This window comes from Dunckerocampus dactyliophorus, chromosome 3, assembly GCF_027744805.1.
Source record: "Dunckerocampus dactyliophorus isolate RoL2022-P2 chromosome 3, RoL_Ddac_1.1, whole genome shotgun sequence".
NCBI lineage: Eukaryota > Metazoa > Chordata > Actinopteri > Syngnathiformes > Syngnathidae > Dunckerocampus > Dunckerocampus dactyliophorus.
The window spans coordinates 22821906-22840187 of record NC_072821.1 but is presented as its reverse complement, the minus strand read 5'-3'; the positions used below and the strand labels follow the sequence as shown (position 1 = coordinate 22840187).

General features: G+C 39.7%; 1 protein-coding gene across 4 annotated transcripts in view; it reads left to right on the top strand.

Annotated features, from left to right (window-relative positions):
* The window catches only part of lrp4 (low density lipoprotein receptor-related protein 4), a 122343-nt gene that overhangs the window by 64974 nt on the left and 39087 nt on the right, over positions 1-18282 (top strand). For all 4 annotated transcript variants that reach the window (XM_054770590.1, XM_054770589.1, XM_054770591.1 and 1 more), the window contains exon 3: positions 15536-15652. In XM_054770590.1, the coding sequence (XP_054626565.1) occupies positions 15536-15652 (117 nt within the window). The remainder of the gene's footprint in view (positions 1-15535; positions 15653-18282) is intronic.

Below are 18282 nucleotides of genomic sequence, written 5' to 3'. Positions count from 1 at the left end.
CTAGCAGCGGGGAAAGAGACTTGTCTGCCAGTTCTATTGTATCGTAAAGTACAGTGCTGTACGCTTAGCTTTTGCACTAGGAGAACAGGTGCTCGTAAATGAAAAAGTTTAGGAGCACAGAAAAAAATTAGGAGCAATGTGAAATTTCTTAAATAGCACAGTGTTATTATTAACACTCAAACAACGTACACAGTAAGACAAATGTGCACTCGTACATATAAACACAGTGCCAACATAAGGCCTACATCTCCTTGAGACAGCGGTCCACAAATATGAATTTACCATACATACCCTGGTATACTACTGTACATGCCGTACACACATGTACTACGCTACACATACAGTCACATAACATGACTGACATCGCATCACATGCAATTACATTACTTCAGGAGCAAATTGCAAATGAAAGGTTTGAAAAACGTACTCGGAGAAGTGCTTCCTTTTAATTTAATTTATTTCTTATTTCTAGGCGCATGTGCAAGTGAAATGCCCGCACTGTATAGCCCTGCTGTAGATAAAAAAAAATGCAGTGTTTTTTTTTTTTTTTTATGTTTTAAATGTAATTTGTGGAGGCATTTTTAAGAGAGCGCAGATTCAGCAGAAACAATAGACCTGTGTGACCGTGAGAGTGTAAAAGCAAAATGGATCTCACACACACAACATGCACGGACTAAGAGAGATATACACACTGATAAACATGCAGATAGCTCTTCTCAGCAAATTTTGCATAGTGCAATTCTGTGGCATCCAGGCTTTGTTTGAACTTGCACACCATTTATGTCAATTAATCAATTTTCTGAGAAAGCATCTGTTGTTCTGCATAACACTGGAAGAATGTAGAGAAATAAGAAGTCTGTGAAGCCCCCCCCCTTGTAAACTGTGGATCTAATTACGATGTGGGAATCATGTGGAAATTCTCTAGTGCAGATGTGCCTTTTGTCTGTGTGTTTGTCTTGTGTTTGTGTGTGTTCATGTGGAACCGAAGGTTTATGCTCTTGTTCCTCCAGATAAAGTTTTATCTCTGCAGTGGGACCCCGAAGAGGAAGAGGAGAGTTGATGAGGGACTTTGAAGAACATTAAGCTCCCTTTTTACAGGCGTATGAGTGTGCTGAAGTGAAGGTGGTGTAAAAGAAGGTCTATGAGCACTAAAATAGTTGGACGTTCAAGCTGGAGTAGGAAATGGGCTTTGCAGCTGGTAGTTCTCCTGCTTTGCCTTCTGAATGACGACGCATGTTGACAGTCACTAGGTGGTGATTCTTGTCTAAAGCAGCATAAACCTGCTAATTTTTAGGAAGCAGGGGCCAATTATTGAAATGATTTAAAACACATGGTCAAAAGCACATGGTGGCAATACTTAGGGGTGTGTTCATTCTTATATGTGTTGGAGTGTGTGATGCACAAACGGGGCACAATATAGTCAAAATGAATCTGTTGTTTTTGGTGTGGCATGAATGCAACTTCAAGCACCTAAAAAGACACAAAGGATTAACATAGACGTTGCTACCTCACTTGTGTAAAAATGTAAACTGGGAACCACATCTCAAGGACAGAGCACTAATACAAAAATATAAAAAGCCGAACATTGATGTTTTTTATTGATAAATCTGTCTGAGGTGGGTGGCACATGGTCAGAACAACACACTTTTGTGCATGAGAGCTTGTGACATGAAACTCTTCTCCATTATCAATTGATAATGTATGCAGCCAGCACATCTATGAACTTGTATGAGGGTAAGGACGGTTACAGCCAAGAGTTGTGCATTTGTTCTTCCTTTTTAGTCTTGATTGTGTTGAAGGCTGTGTTGTATGATTAAGCAAATTGAAATGGAAAGGTAATAGTAAGGGAAAAGGACAGAGGAGGCATGTAATGGGAGATGAGAGCATCACGTCGTACCCCTTCCTCAAACCGGAAAGACGTTTGTGGATTTGGTTGCGTGTGTACTGTGTGCATATAGCTGAGATATACAGTATATGATATTTCAAACAAATGGGTATTCAAGAGTTGGCAGTAATCTGATGAATTACCATTCCAAACATTACAATGCCTTTTCTGTTACCGGTGTGAAATGTGGTGCATTATTATACTGACATCTAACAGCTGTTATCACTCGCCGGGTCGCTCATGGAGATGCAATGTTCACGAGTCGAGTCTTGACTTTTGAATGGCTCTTTTAAGTGAACAATGACAACTAATATGCAGATATAACAACATAAGATAGAATCCTTCTGTGAATCTGTTGTCATCGTTCACTTGTTGTTTAAAATACAGAACAAGATTAAAAACAGAATAAGAATTTCATTGCATAGTATAACGGCTGTTTTACCATGCACATGACAATAAAACTCTCTTGAATCTTGAATCTTAAAAGACTCGACTCGTTCGCGAATCCACACAAAAGAATTTGATGCAACTATGGCGAGCTGGAGCGGTCAGTTGAATTAGAACTGTTGTTTTCAGGATGAAGGTTTTAAAATGCAATAATTACTTTCCGTGGTAACAATTACAATTATTTTAATTTATTTATTTATTTTAATAAATTTAATTTTGTTACTAATTCAATTATTTTTTTGGGAAAGTAGTTGTAATTCAGTAATTTCCCCCAAATGATGTCAAAGGTAAAATTGAGACACATTTGTGAATTGTCACTTATGTATTTATTTTTTTCAGGGAGAATGCTATGTATATACACCATATCCACTACAATGTGTGGGTCTGTGGATCGTTTGCATGTTCTTCCTGTATGTGTGGGTTTTTTCCAGGTACCCCAGCTTCCTCCAACATCCCAAAAACATGCATGATAGGCTGGAGACTCCAAATTGTCTGTTGTGAATGTGTGTGCGTTTGTCTATTGGTGCCCTATGATTGACTGGCGAGCAATCCAGGGTGTACCTTGCCTCTCGCCCGAAGTCAACTGGGATAGGCTCCAGCTCACTCGTGACCCTACCTAGAACAAACGGTGTAGAAAATGAATGACTGCTTTTCATCTCGTATCTGATTTAGCTGTCGTGAACTCTCTTCCGAGTTGAAGATAATAAAACCCAAACTGGTTCAGGATGTTCAGAACAGATGATGAGACAGAAAACCCCTTAAAGATTTATACATGTTCCTCTAGTTTACCATTTGTCTCCTCCCGTCCTATGTTCTGCACATACTTCAAATTTATTTCAATTTATGTTGCTACAATGAAGTATGCAGGACATGATCCACAGTGATTCCTGCTGAGTTCAAAGGAAGCTGAGCAGGTTAGAGTGGAAATGCTTTCAGCTAGCATGAGGTGACATGAAAGCAGATATGAAATTTTGGTGTGTGGTCTTTTTTTTCACACACAATTTGTCGAAGATTGCATAAATGTGAGTCCACCATGATGCAGTTGCTTGTTTATAAAGAGCTTATCAACACCAGCAATATACCACCCATGTACAGTATGTTTGAATGTACTGATCCGGCATTCTGTAATGCTGGTGTTTTGAATCGCTGCTGGAGTCAAATCCCAAGCATGAAGAGGTTGTATGCAGGGTGTGTGCGCGCGTGCGTGTGCGTGTGTGCGTGTGTGCGCCCGTGCATGCGCAAACTTTGGCTTCCTCTGCTGTGGGCTCACAAAACTTGACTTGCACCCAAGTTCGGACACACAAACACACATACACACATACACACACTGTGCACATTAAGCTACACAAACTTAGATTTCTGCATGCGGATTACACGTGTTTTGAAAGTTGTTTTATGGTATATAGGTAGTAGGTTGAAACCAATGTGATGTTTACAGTATTGTTTTAAAAAACTTATTAAATAAATAATGTCAGTATAGAATACAAAATCTAAACAAACAAAAAGACAATGTTAAGAATCGAGAAAGAGTCCATTGCAGTATTGAAACTTAAAATAAATAAACCGTTAGGGTCAGGCATCTTTTTAAAATTCAAGCTACGTAAATATGCTTTCAGTGCCATTCTTGACGTGAATGACCACATTTGCATTAGACACAAGATTAGAACAAATTGGACTGTTATGTTCTTTACAAACACTACATTCATGTAGTGTTTCTCTAGTGTCTCTTTGTCTGGGTGGGTGGAGGCAGGGTCGGTAGCATACACACACAGTGCAGAAGAGTGTAATGTAGTAGAAATGATATAAGTAGATATATTGCCATATTTTTTAGGGCTGCCAAATAATTAAAATTTTTAATCAGATTAATCATGGTTTTCAAATTAACTAATCATTAATTAATTAATTAATCAGACTGTGTTACCTTATATTACCTTATCATATTATGTTATCATTTTCTTATGTATTTTAAACTAGGAAAGTGTACATTTGGAATACAGGAAGTGAACAAATGTATTGCAATTGGATGGGGGGGTTAAATAAGCTTTGGTTCTTTGTACTCCTTTTTGGACATGTAGAACAGTGAATTGTACTATGTGATGTTTTCCAGTGTAACTTCTATGCATGTTCAAAATAAATTAAACCATTACCATTATCATGTCTGAAATATGCCCATTTTGACTGCATTTTATTGAAAGAAAGTTCAGGATTATAAACACGTTTTCATACGCTTTTGGGAATGAATGAGTTAATTTGTAGGCAATATTAGGATCACATTTTCAAAGGATTGAAAGTAACTCTCACCTCAGTGTCACATCCATGCACACACAGTTTATATATACCAAAAAATAAGAAATACCACCTCCATCTTTTAATCCACCTCTGTGCAGTTGTAACCAATCAGAAAGGAGCTGTGCCGGCAGGAGAACAACTGGCCCAAAAGCAGGAACCGAGAAGATTAGGACCCCGTTCCCTCCTTCTCTGTCATGTCAATTTCTCACTCCAGACCTTCATCAGCTCATCTCAGCGTCCTGTCCTCCATCCCCTTATCATGCTTCTCACCTTATTTTAATCCAAGACTTTGTCATTTATTTCTTACAAGGTGGAATTTTTTTTCTTGCTTCACTCAGCACGTTTGCCTTCTAGTCCATCTTTTCATGCCTTGTATTTTTTTCTTATGTCTTTCTGTCATGTGCTTTGATCTGAGCTGTTTGGACACATTAGCATAATCCTCCTCCTCTCCTTCGTCCTCTGCTTGCCTCCCTCTGTTTTCCTAAAACCCATGCCCAGTACAGGCTTTTTCCCTGTTCTCCGCCTCCTCCTTCAGTATTTACTGCCTCTTTCAGTAACTGAAGCGGGCACAGACAAGACATGTTTAGAGGTTGATGAGGGCAGAGAAAGGGACACCAATGACAAGGACTTAATTTAACCTTCTTTGTACAGTAGGTCTTTTTCAAGCTGGTTTGATGAGATTTCAAATGGGCTCCTGTTTTCCCAAATGTGTGGGACACTGTTTAATATGTAAACGAGACAAAGTTGATTAATGTTCATGTGTTTAAAATGGAAAACTACAGTACAGTTACTATACCTGTATGACAAACATGGCATTGACAAATGAGTGTTTGAAAAATTCTGCATTTGCAAACTGCATCTAACAGCATAAATACAATACAATACAACTGTACTGTAATGATGCTTTGTTTTGATCGTGACTGTCAGAATAATACTCATGGTACTAATTCTACACTGTAAAACCATTAGTTAACCTTACTTAAAAAAAAATACATGCAAACCAATTGTCTTGGAAAAACCTAGTGAATAGTACTTAATAGTTATAGTTGACCACAATAGATGTTTACGTTTTACTTGGTACACTCAAGTGACATGATTTTAAAACATTTTTTTTAATTACTGCAGCCGTGAGTATCGGTCGATACCGATGTCTATATCAGCGCGAATCATACATACTTTTATTACTTATTTTGTATTGTGGAATGTTAGAAAAGGCTTGATCAAGTGATATTACTCCAACATAGTACAATAGTCATCAACAGTAGTTATGAGGATAAACTGAACCATTTACTGCATCTGGAGTATAGTTTTATGGCCAATAAAGTGGCAGCTAGGCATAACGTAGCAAGGGTTCAGTTGCTCAATTAAGTGTTTAAACCCAGCATTACTCACCACCGGCTGGGGCCGGCTCTTTTCTTTTATAGCTATATATATATTTGTTAGAAAAGTAATAGCTTAGGCAATACAGTATGGAAGCATTTTTTGCCTAATGTTCACCCTTTTGTGTGCAGCGGTTCAGGAGAATTCAGTTGAAGAGTTTAAAATATATATATATATATATATATATTATTGTTTTTTTTTTTTTTTGCATGACTATAATATATTATAGTATAAATGCTGATGGATCCTGAACAAATTGAGACATGCGGAAGCAATTTTATTTCTTCATTTGATTCATCTCCCTGTGATTATGATGTATATCAACCTATCAAAAGGAATTAAGAAAAGATGGGATACAGCATTCATTTGCAGCAAGCATGATCCGGGTGGAGAAGATGGTTTTGCTCTTGGCATCGTACAAGAGGATTTTTGTACTCTTGCCATCATGCAGCATCAGCACAGCACAGAGTTTCACTGCTTTGGCTTTTTGCTGTCGAAGAACGCTCTCATTTATCATGCTGGTGTTACCAGCTCACAAATGTAGGTCAAATTCAGACTTGAGCCATATTTTTCAAAACAACAAATGACATATGTCACAATCTTTTGTGGCCAGCATGAACCCCAAATCACAGAAACATACACTCACCGGCGACATTAGGTTTACTTGCACAGTATTTAAAAACTTAGCAAAATTATCCTTGCAAATGCTGAATTGCTTGCTCAGTTATTGGACCTCGTTATGGTTGGCCTGGGTGTATTCAAATTAGGGTCGGATATCATTACCATACTGTATTATCCAATATGCATACTATATGTCAAATTGGTGTTTTTGAAGTGTCGGTACTTAAATGGTGTCTAAAGCGGTGGTTTGGTTTTGATGGCGGGTGAGGGACTGATTACTTTGGAGTTTGGAATTTGATCATCTTCTGTTGAGCTTGGATATATAGTGTAATCCTCCATCTTTCTATTCAGATTCATCAATTTTGACTTGAGGAAATGTTCAAATTGATTGGAATAATACAGAAAATACATAAGGGCTCTGCCTCACCTGCCTCCCCTGACAGCACGTCACCACTGGTGTAAAAAAAAAAAGAAAGAAAAAAAGCATACAAATTATGTCCAAAAACAATGTCTTTATATTTTTATGGAATTTTGTGACATGCAAGTTGAACAGAATAGCAATTTACGTACTTCAGTAATATAAATAAAATTATAACTATGTAATAATTTGAAATAAAATACTCGACAAATTGCCACAGAATGTGCAAGAAACGACCTGCTTGTGTTGCAATGTTGATGTTCAAAATTGCACCTCGCTCGCCGTGAGTGTTTTTGGTGCATAATGAGGAAGTGTTGTGTTGCTGTAGAGGGTAGAGAGTGACTGTGAAACATTTGTGCGGTGTTTGAAGTGAGCACTGCTGTTGGTGTGTTAGGTTGGCAATAAAGTTTCAAAATAGCATCAGACTCTGCGTACCTCTGTCAGGACACCGCATTACTGTGGATTACATCAGTGGTGTGTCGTCAGGGCCAGCAAAGCCTTCTCTGCTGACTTACATTTCAAGCTTAAATTGTAATATTTCTTCCATTAAGTTATGTTCATTTAGTCCCAATAGTCTATTATCTTCATTTTATAGTGGTTTTCTTGGCTGCAGTGGTTCCAGTCGTTTTTTTTGTCCAATCAGATTTTAGCTTTTGTGTGTTGCCATAGCAATGCAATACCAAGGCCTTCAGAATCAGGAGTGCTGGCCCGTCACATGAGCACTTTTAGCAATGGGGCAGTTTTTTTTTGTAGCCAATCAGACTTCTGAGTCGCCTGCTACGGCATTTATATTTATTATTATTATTGCTTTGTTTTTTTCATAGCGGCTCTCAGAGTGTCTGGCGAGAAAAAAATATGGCCGGCCCACTGAAGACCCAGGTACCAAATTCACTGCACGCCACTGGATTACACAATATCACTTTCAAGTGATACACGCAGGTGGCTGAGTCTGCATTAGTTTAGAACCGAAATTGGGCACTGATAGCTACTCAGTTTTTCGGCACCGGTGCCATTATGAGACTGAATTTTGGTACGCATCCCTCCTAAATTTTTAAAAGTTGTTGCAGAAATTAAACAGGCTATTGCAGCTGTAAGAATCTCTTAAAGTAAAGACAAAAACCCTGCACGACGTGGTGTGCTAATACCTTGAATTTTGCATTATGGCTGTTTCCATTGTTTCTTTTTTACATCTTGGTTTCACCCTCCTGTGACCATATTTGGGTGTAGTTGTGAAGCTGTCCTGATTAAGCTACACTGAAGTTGAAACTTGCCTGTCACAAAACAGTCCTGCCCCAATGCATATTCTAATTCAGCCCTCATTTGACTTTAAGTTGTACCATATATCAGTCAGTCTGTATTGCAATAGACAGCTGGCATTTACGAGTACATAAACTCATTGGCAAATCTTTGACTGAGGTCTGTCCAGGTCTTCTACACCGTGAGTACTGGTAGTTAAATTGTAGTCAACATCATAAGTAAAGTTGTAAAACAAAAATCTAGCTGACTTTGCTTAAATATGACCTGCTGGCAAACTTAGACTTGCATTTTATCTCAGCTCGTTGGTGCTTTTATTTGAACATACTGTAGACACAGCAATTGGAACATCGTCATTCCTGATACTTCAGCTTACACCATAAATTCACATTGTGCATTAGTCAATGTGAATGAAGCTGTGTAGAGAACATACACACTTCAAACTGTTTCTTCACAGAAAAGTGGAAGGTGTTAACGAAAGGTGGTACCAATGCCATATTTTCTTCTATTTTTGTTTCCTGCTATCATCATAACCATGTTTTGTTATATTTTTCTCCATTGAATATGTAAATATCTAAATGATTAAAGTTCCTCTCATTCAGTCTCCTAAGGGCCCTGTCACACCTTGACGATTTAGCCAGCTTACGCCAACGTATGAAAAAATTGGCCAATACGCTGGCGTACGTCCAATAAGTTATGGGTAAGTTTTGTATAAGTTAAGAGCACGCTGAAGCACGCCAGCATACGTCATAGTACGTCCAAGTCGTCCCAAAATTTTGTGCATGCACAAAACATTTCAACGTATGTCAGCATATGATTCATACATCCCCCATCCGCGGGCAATACGTTATGCGATCGTTGACGCCCGTTCACACCCGTTATTTGTAAGTTACGTACAAGTCGTAATACGTCAACATACCTTGAGACAGAACTGTCTTCTTGGCGAGTGAAGATGAAGGCTGTTGTTATTGTATTTGCAGGTAAGATTGCAGCTTGACCCGTAGAGGGCACTGTGACACTGGGAATGGAACCAACTGATTTTTTTTATCAACTTTATTAATGCATTAGCGAGTCACAAATCCATGAGTGGTATGCAGCCTACACCAGGGGTCTCAGACTCGCGGCCCCCGGGACGATAGTTTGCGGCACCCGATTTAAAATGTAAAATTAATATTCGTGTGGCCCACAACTTTGATATGAATGACACTTGTCGTGTGCGGAGCTGAACGAACCAATCACGGTGAGGTATATGGCTCGAGGGTGGGACCTCGGCCGAATGAACCAATCACGGTGAGGTATATGTCTCGAGGGCGGGACCTCGGCCGGGCAGCATGTCCAACGCCTCAACGCCTTAACTCGTTGGGCGTTGGGCATAAATTGTGAACACCGGCAACACGCTACGCATTCATTGATATAAGTTGTCTATAAGTTAGAGAAACGTTCTATATAAGTTACTAACACGTCATGTTTACGTCGACCTCGTTACGAATACGCTATGTATAAGCCCAAAATTGAAAAAAAAAAACTGTCGGCAGTTCAACGTATGCCATCAAAATGATCACGTCAGTAATCGTCAAGGTGTGACAGGGCCCTAAAGATTTGTGGGTTGTCAAGAATGTTGCATATTATTCACTTGTGACAAGCACATGGTTGAAATTTTGTCATGGCAACAAGGCTTCTGCTGTGATGGAGGTAACGCATCTCAACAACTCTTGCCTCAACCACATTACATGTATTGATAAGTTGATACTCCATTCCATTCATAGTTTTTGTTGTTTACAAGGGTTAGTGTAAACAATCAAAATAAAAATATAAGACTTTTCATCAGTCAAATGTTTACATACTAACATGAACTACAATGTAGATAGAAATATGAGCCTTGACGTTTTGATGAATTCATAAATGCTGTTGTGGCCGGTTTGCACAGTGAGGTGGAGCAGGGCTGATAAAATGCATCACCCAAGCCACTGCTGGATACTCAGCCAAGGAAAACTCAGCTGGCAGCTCTGCTCTGCTGCCAGTGTCAAATTTTCTCTGGCTGCTGACCAGTGCGGTATAGAATCAGATAAGCCGCCTGTGTCAAATAAACCAAAGCACAGGAGGAGACAGATCAGAGTGACAAAGGGGAGGCATTTTCAGGCCTCTCAAAAGCAGCTATCATTCCCATAGGATTATTTTCTGTTGAGGTTTAGGCAACCTTAAATGACCCAACATTATTTTTTCCACTATAATTCACCTATAACTTGCTATTTCTAATAGTAAGTACATGTGTACAGTGCTGTTTTATATACAACTGTGCTATTACTTTTCAGCAATCACGCATCATTCAACTATGGTGATATCATCAAAGAAAAAGTTGAAGGTTGATTAAAGCCTTTCAAATCACATTCACAGCATTTTTTTGACTTTTGTATGCTAATGCCACAGCACACCAAGGGGTTAGTGACTGACAGCACATTTGAGATGCTAATTTACATTATAAAAACAGCTACAAAACCTCTGCTACCTTAAGCATCTATAATCGGATAGAATTAAAACTCAAGCGGGAGAAATGTAAAATTCCTGAAAGTTTTAAAATGATGCCCAGCAGAGCACGCACGCCCTTCTGATTTAAAATACCTCAAAGCGTGGATGTCATTGAAAATCATTTGGGCTGTTGCGTAAGTAGATAAATAATCATTGAACTTTTGAACAATCTCATTTTCCAAGCTACAAAAGTAGAGTGGTATGGTGGACCATAACAAAGTTTCTAGCTTTGTAGGGATGACAATACAGTGTAACCTTGGTTAGCATTCATCCGTTACAAAAGGTCTGACTCAAACCCAAATGTATGCTAACCGAATCAATTTTTCCCATAAGAAATACTGGAAATACAATTCATGCATCCTGGACATCCAAAAATGTTAACAAAAAACATTTTTGTATAGATTTACAGGCAGAAAACAATTTAAACTGCATACATGACGAATGAACATTTAATATCATTTTAAACTCCATTGGAGGCTTAATTGTTGACAAAGAGGCAGCGGCTGAGGGTCGAACACCCAGCCACACTGACACCACCTTTGCGTTATTTCTTGAATCTTCACTTTAGCACTACTGGCGCTTGCGACTTTTTTGTGGGTTATTATGCAGCCGTGATCAATAAGAAAAGCAGACTTGTGACGTAACACAGTGGTCCCCAACCTTTTTTGACCCACGGACCGGCTTGTGTTCCCACAAATCTCCCGTGGACCGGGGGGGGGGGTCGTACATTATAGCGATCTAATTTATCTTATTTATTATGTATTGTGTAAAACTAAGACATGAATAACATCAAATTAAAAGTACAAAATGAATGCCGACCCACCATCCACCAGTTCAAGTTCCAGCCAAGTTTTTCCAGAGAGATTATTACATCGCTGTTTGACGTGTGTGGTAAAAGGCAGTGTGCTAGCATGAATTAATTTGAGACAAATGTGCATATTAGCCCTCAATAAGTCATCAAAACTTACCTTTATGCATTCCCACATAGTATCAGCATCAGACCAAATATGAGGTGAAAGAAAAATGGTAAAAATACAGTAGTAGTCTATCTGTGCGGCATGACATAAAGTTAGCACACGCACAATGGACATGCGTCAAGTGAGACGAATGTAACAGAGAGAATCCGGCCACTTTTCAAAATAAAACATAAAAAAAAATAATGGAAATTATGCGGCCCGGTCCCCAAATGACCCGGGGGTTGGGGACCACTGACCTAACTGAACTACCTAGTCAACCGCTGATGACATCATAGACGGGCGATGGAGCTGGGGGACGATGACTTCCAGTTCTTGTTTCCATGTTAACACGCTGCTAACAGGGACATTTTGTAATACAACTACGTTATGAGGACAGTTGGACTCATGCAGTGTATTAATAAGACGACAAGACATGCGTCTTATTGTAAACTACTCGGGAAATGTATGCGAACCGAGGCAACATTTTTGCGGAAAACCAAAAAAATGTGTTACCCAGGATGTACACCAACCAAGGTTCTACTGTGCAATGTTATGTAAATGTTTTATGAACACATATATCCACTTTAGTTTGACAAATAGATTTTTCTTCTGACGTAAATATTTTCATTATATTGTAATTAAGTTCATCTGTTTTAATTGTGAAATAAGCTAGGCCATCGCTTCAAAAATGACCATCGCCTTAATGATATTCTCCATATTGTTGGATGTCCTACTGTATCTGTGTGCAGTAATAAAACTCCACTGTGATTAAGTGTTTTCCTGGGAAATGACAGTAATCTGGAGAGGAAATGGCATGTGTTTGACACAAAGACCAAACCTTTACTGAAGTTCCTAAGTCTCTTTAGATGTGCAGAGTCCTCTATCGTTCTCTGGGGTCCACATCTGTTTTTCAGACAGCCGTCTCTTTCTAAGCTGTTCATCCCTTCATCTGTTGAGCCCCTGTGATAAGCGGCGTTTAGACAGATATATTGGTCCCATTAGAGGCACTTGATTCCGTTGCAATACAGGAAAGAGTGGGCCATTAACTTGCTGCTCAAGGCCACTTAAAGATGCACACATACATCTACTTAAAGACATGCAGCACACACACACTTCACAGGGTGCACATCCGCACCAAAATGTGGCCAACAATTCAAATTTTTTGTGGCGGAGTTAGGCCGCGATCCAAACCCCATCTTTCTTCTTACATTTGGGCAAGTATAGTCCAAGAAGTCTTGGGCAAAAAAATGAAATGAAGTACAGAGTAAATGGATTCCTGGAATGCGCCAAACAACCACATGAGGAAAACATTAAAGGTCCGAAACAATTTGTGAGTGTGTGTGTGTGTGTGTGTGTGTGTGTGCGTGCACATGCCTGTGTGTGTGTGTTTGTCAGTCTCAGAGGAAAGGATTCATTGGTAGCAATGCTGAGGTGAGCAGAATCTATCTGATGAGGATCAAAGCAGCAAGAGAGCTCATCAACCTTCCTAGGATGTCCCTGTAGATCCACCTGATACAAAAAAAAAGCAAGGTGTGTGTATGAGTGCGTGCGTGAGGGAGAGAGAGAGAGAGAGAGAAATATTTGCATAGATTTTCCCCTCCTGATGTGCTGTATTTATTTAGCATGTGGTATGTGTCAGTGTATTTGCATGTTAACTTTGCTCTGTCGTCCAATTTAGGAAAACTGAATTATTTATTGAAAAGACGAGGGAAGGCAGTTCTGCTGACGACTGTGCTTCATCACATGAAAACATTTTTGTTGCCATCATGCAATTCCTGCCAAAATTCTTCAGACAAACTTGTTTTCTTTACACATCATAGCTAAATCTACTTTCTATTAAATTCTACTTGCACACAGGTTTTGAACTTAATTTGTGCCTCTGGAATTAGACATATTAAAGCGATGCCCATGCGAATACGAATATCTTAAAAACGCATGTTTTATTTTCTATGCGTTTTGACTTGTCCTTAGGTAGTCTTTTTTTGTCTTAATAACGGAGCTTTCGGAAAACTCTGGCCAAAATGGAGATTTAACATTGTAGGTAAAACTGAGCTTTTTGGCTTGTGTCATAAGAAACAATGTCATAAGAAATGTGTGACATTATCTCGTTTTTAAACCTTATTTAACGACAGAACATGAAGATGATCCTAAACAGGATTTTTTTTTGAAACGCATACTGGGGATGTGTACCTCCCCACATGTATGTAAACAGGTTCCAAAATGCTGTATGCCTTTAGGAACTTAAGGAAAACTGCACTTTTTTTGGACTTTCGCCCATCATCCATAATCTTGATGTGAGACTTGAATGCACGTCGTTCTCTTTTCTATGCATTCTAAAGATATGAAAACAGCTAAACAGCTAAATAGAGACAGCTAAGAATGCACGTAATGGGATGCAACTAGTCCGCCTATAAAGCCTTCTGACAAAACCTCCAAAATCTGCCAACAACTCTCCATTTACATAATGTTATCTGCTTATTAACCAAGCTACAGCGACATTGTTGTTATTATTGTTATTAACATTGTTACGCCAAAGAACTACTTTACTGGCGGAGTGACACCACGCCACACCACACCGGCTAGCGAGCGGCTTCACCACACACTCGCTCATAGCGCGCTAGCGTCGCGCTCACAACCTTCCTGCCGAAGAAAGTCCTCACTGACTTGCGAGCGGCACAGTGTTTAAACGATTAGTAGTAGTTCAGAAGGAAAGGAGATGTCACGATATTGGAACTTAGCTGTAAATTAGCTGCACCGTTGTATAAGCCGCAGGGTTCAAAGTTTATGAAAAAAGTAGCAGTATACACCGGAAATTACAGCTTTTTTTTTTTTACCTGCCAGTTTATACAATGGTTTACATATCAAAGTATGACACTTTGCCAAAAAAACAACTCCTTCTTATGTGAAAGTTAATTCAGTATTTTACATGTCCTTTCAGATGATATCTGGATCACACTGATAGACTGTTCTCAAATGTCGAATAAACACACCGTACTGTAGCCCATCTGCTGTATAATACATGAGCCAGATGAACACGATGGTTGTTAAATCAGTACAAAAAGCGAGTTCATCAGACGTGAAGAGAATGTGGAGGGACTGGGCAAGCAGTTTCTGTTTGATTATGTCTCCCTGTCTTTGTCTTTGTCTTGAATAATGTAATATCCAAGCAAGGGTATGTGGGTCAGTGGGGCTTTACTTTTACCCAAGAGACCAGCGCCACACCCACCACACACACTTAATTCACTCACTGAGTTGTCTGCCTGTCTGCTACGGTGGTTAACTCACTGTGTGACGTCATGCATTTTTCATAAAGTCTGGGTAGCCCAGTCAATATTTAATATCTGGTATTGACAGGCAAGTCCAGTGGCAGGACTACTAGCTCCCCTCCTCCTGCTTTCATCCATCTCTGGGCCGTAATTAAATTAGCTCTGTCTGCGGATGACAAAGAGCCAGTCATTAGACAGCGAATAGCTGCACTTACAGCGGATATGAAGTTAAGAAGGAATGCGCTGAGCTGAGCGGGGCCCACAACTGCTTTTTTGGCCGTAGTGTAAGAAGGTGGGACAGACATGGACCAAGTACACATCAGATAAATAAAGAGAATAACTGACTTCCATTTTAATCTTGTCCCATTTTTTCTTTACATTTTTGGCAAGGACTACTATAAATGCATTTCCATTCCTCGCTTTTTCTCTCATTTCCACTGCTTAACACCCTGTTTACCTTTTTATGTGTTCACACTGACTTCTTTGTTTGCAGTGCTTCCCACCTGCTCACCGCTGGACTTCCACTGTGACAACGGCAAATGTATCCGCCGCTCGTGGGTATGTGACGGAGACAATGATTGTGAGGACGACTCCGATGAGCAGGACTGCCGTAAGTGTGTGGTAGCTCTTGTTGTGATAGTAGTTGGTGATAGTTAACATTTACAAACACTCCACTGGCCAATCAGTCATTCATACAGCCGTTAATAAAGAGCAGCACACAAGGAACTGTAAGGCATGTAGTTTAGACTAGAACATGTTCAGAGTTTTCAGTCCAAAATACCCCAGTTCTGCATGCATGGTGTTTTTATGCAGGCTTTTCTTGTTTGAAAACAAGGGCTTCATATTGCATCACTGCACAATAAATGTACATATAATGCATTGCAACAATGTGATATGATATGTAACAATGAGACATGTGAACAATGCTTGCATTTTCAATGACTGGCTTTACAGTTATTATGTTACCGCTGTCTACACCAAGGCCACTGTTTTTTAATAATAATTTTGGCTTGAAGGATTTGACTATGTGGCAGCAATGCATAAAGAGCTTCTGTAAAGTCTATAAAGTAAGCCAGTACTGTCATTTCCAGTAAGTGCGTAATGACAGTAATAGATTTGGCACAGCGCTACCCTGACAAAATTGGCACCTTCATGAACTAGGTACACAGTGTACATTCAGTAGTGTACATGTTGAATTGTAAATACGGAAGCGGGCAAATTCTCACTTCTGAATCTCAGTAGGGGTGTCCCGATTCAATATAGTTATCAGTCTGATATCAGCAAAAAAAGTCAAAACAAGTGTCTGCATTTAAAATCTCCGATATTAAGCACTCCGATACAAGCAGTCCATTTGCGGACCCGCTCGAGCACTTCTATCCAGCAACGGCCAAATAGAGTCTATGTGATCTCAACAACAGCGTGTGCTAACTTGCTAACAAAGAAGCAGGGGCGATGGCAAAATTGCAGTCGAGTGCAAACCCCACCATGCACGAGTCCCCCATGGCGGCACAGTGCAAGGGAGGTTCAACACGACCAACAACATAACACATCCAAAGCAGCACCACAAAAAAAAACAAACCTCTGCCCCCCCGAACAACCTGTGCTGCTGGAAACATAAGAAAGTGAGTTTTTGTCATCCCTACTGTTGCTGAAAATTGTTCTCTGGTTGAGTAAAATCACTTGAACAAGACATATCCACACTATATAAGTAATACAAGTATGGATGATTTGTACTGATATTGGATTCGATTGATATTGGTATTAGTTGATACTCAAAACTGAAATATCAGTATCATATTGGAAGTGAAAAAGTTGTAGTAGGACACCCCTAAATCTCACTCTGCGTGTGCCCACATTTACACCTTTTCCAGCTAAAACCACAAGGCTGGTAGTCTGTGTAGAGGTTAAGCTCTTGGCCTAACTGCTTTTACTGTCTGTCTTTAGCATTCTTTTTTTTTCTGAAACAAGGCAGTTAAATATTTCACTCAGGTAAAACACGTTATCAATGATTCTCTGCCATCACAAATTACCATAAATTACCGATACTTTTTTCTCATGCATTGAACCCTACGGCTTATACAGTGATGCGGCTCATTTACTGTATAGCTAAAAACAACAGCTCGCATGATGCTTAGAATGCAGCTTCAGGAAGTAGTGAATTTGACCAGTGAAGTGGACGCTAATATCAGGTTTTGAAGTCTTACGCACGGAGCGTGTTTTGATCTGACAAATCTTAAGTAAATTTCGTCAAGTGTAGAATTACTAAAGATTCTGTTTAGACTGCTTGGACCGCGGCAGATGTTGAGCTCAAATGGGGAAAAAAAGGATCTCACGTCTCATTAACGGAGTTAACGAGCAAGACTGGGAACATCGAGTGTAGGTAGGATTGCAAGGATTATAGTGTGTCAAAAAATCCACTATCGCCATCGGGTTTCGAAATCCTGGACTGCTGGGTGATAAAGAGGACAGCTCAAGCTAAAGGGCTAATTTGCCTCAAGACGAAAGTGACACTGAGAGCGACAATGAAAGAGCGCGAGAGACTGACAAAGTGTGTGACTGAGGTATTATGAGGCTGTTCAATTCTGATGCTGAAAAAGACGACTTCTGTGGTTTTAGTTCCCAGGAGGAGGATGAAGACGGGGATGAATGACTTTTCTGCTAGGCTAATATTTAACTAGTTGTATTACACACACATTTTGGCACTGTTAATCAAAAGTTTAAAAACAAAATTCTGTGTAGCATCTTTGGGGCTAGGGTTGGGCATCGAATCTCGAGCATCGATGGGGCCGAGACTAACATGCTGATTATCCTGGGATAGTTCAAATGTTTTTATTTAGATTCCTAGTTTTGATGCTCACGTCGCCGAAAGAAATAGATGCAAACACCAACAAAGAGGAGACCGGAGAGCACCAGCCAAGAAGAAGTGGATAAAAGTTTGGCTTTGTAAAAAACTCACATTTGCAACACTATGATGTCATGCAAAGGAAGGTGCACAATCAACATGATTGATGTTCACACATTCATGGTGTACAAATAACACAGTACCTGTTCTTTGATGTGTTACGTCGGACTTCTTCCAAGTGGTCAGAATCTGGGAAGTCCAACAATAAATGACGTCTATCTCATGCCAATGTAAACCAGGCTTTCAGGATGATGTGGAAGTTCCGTGTAAATAAAGGACGGGAGCCATGGCTAGGCAAGTTTATTTTTTTGCACAGTACGTCTCTGTCAGCAATAGTC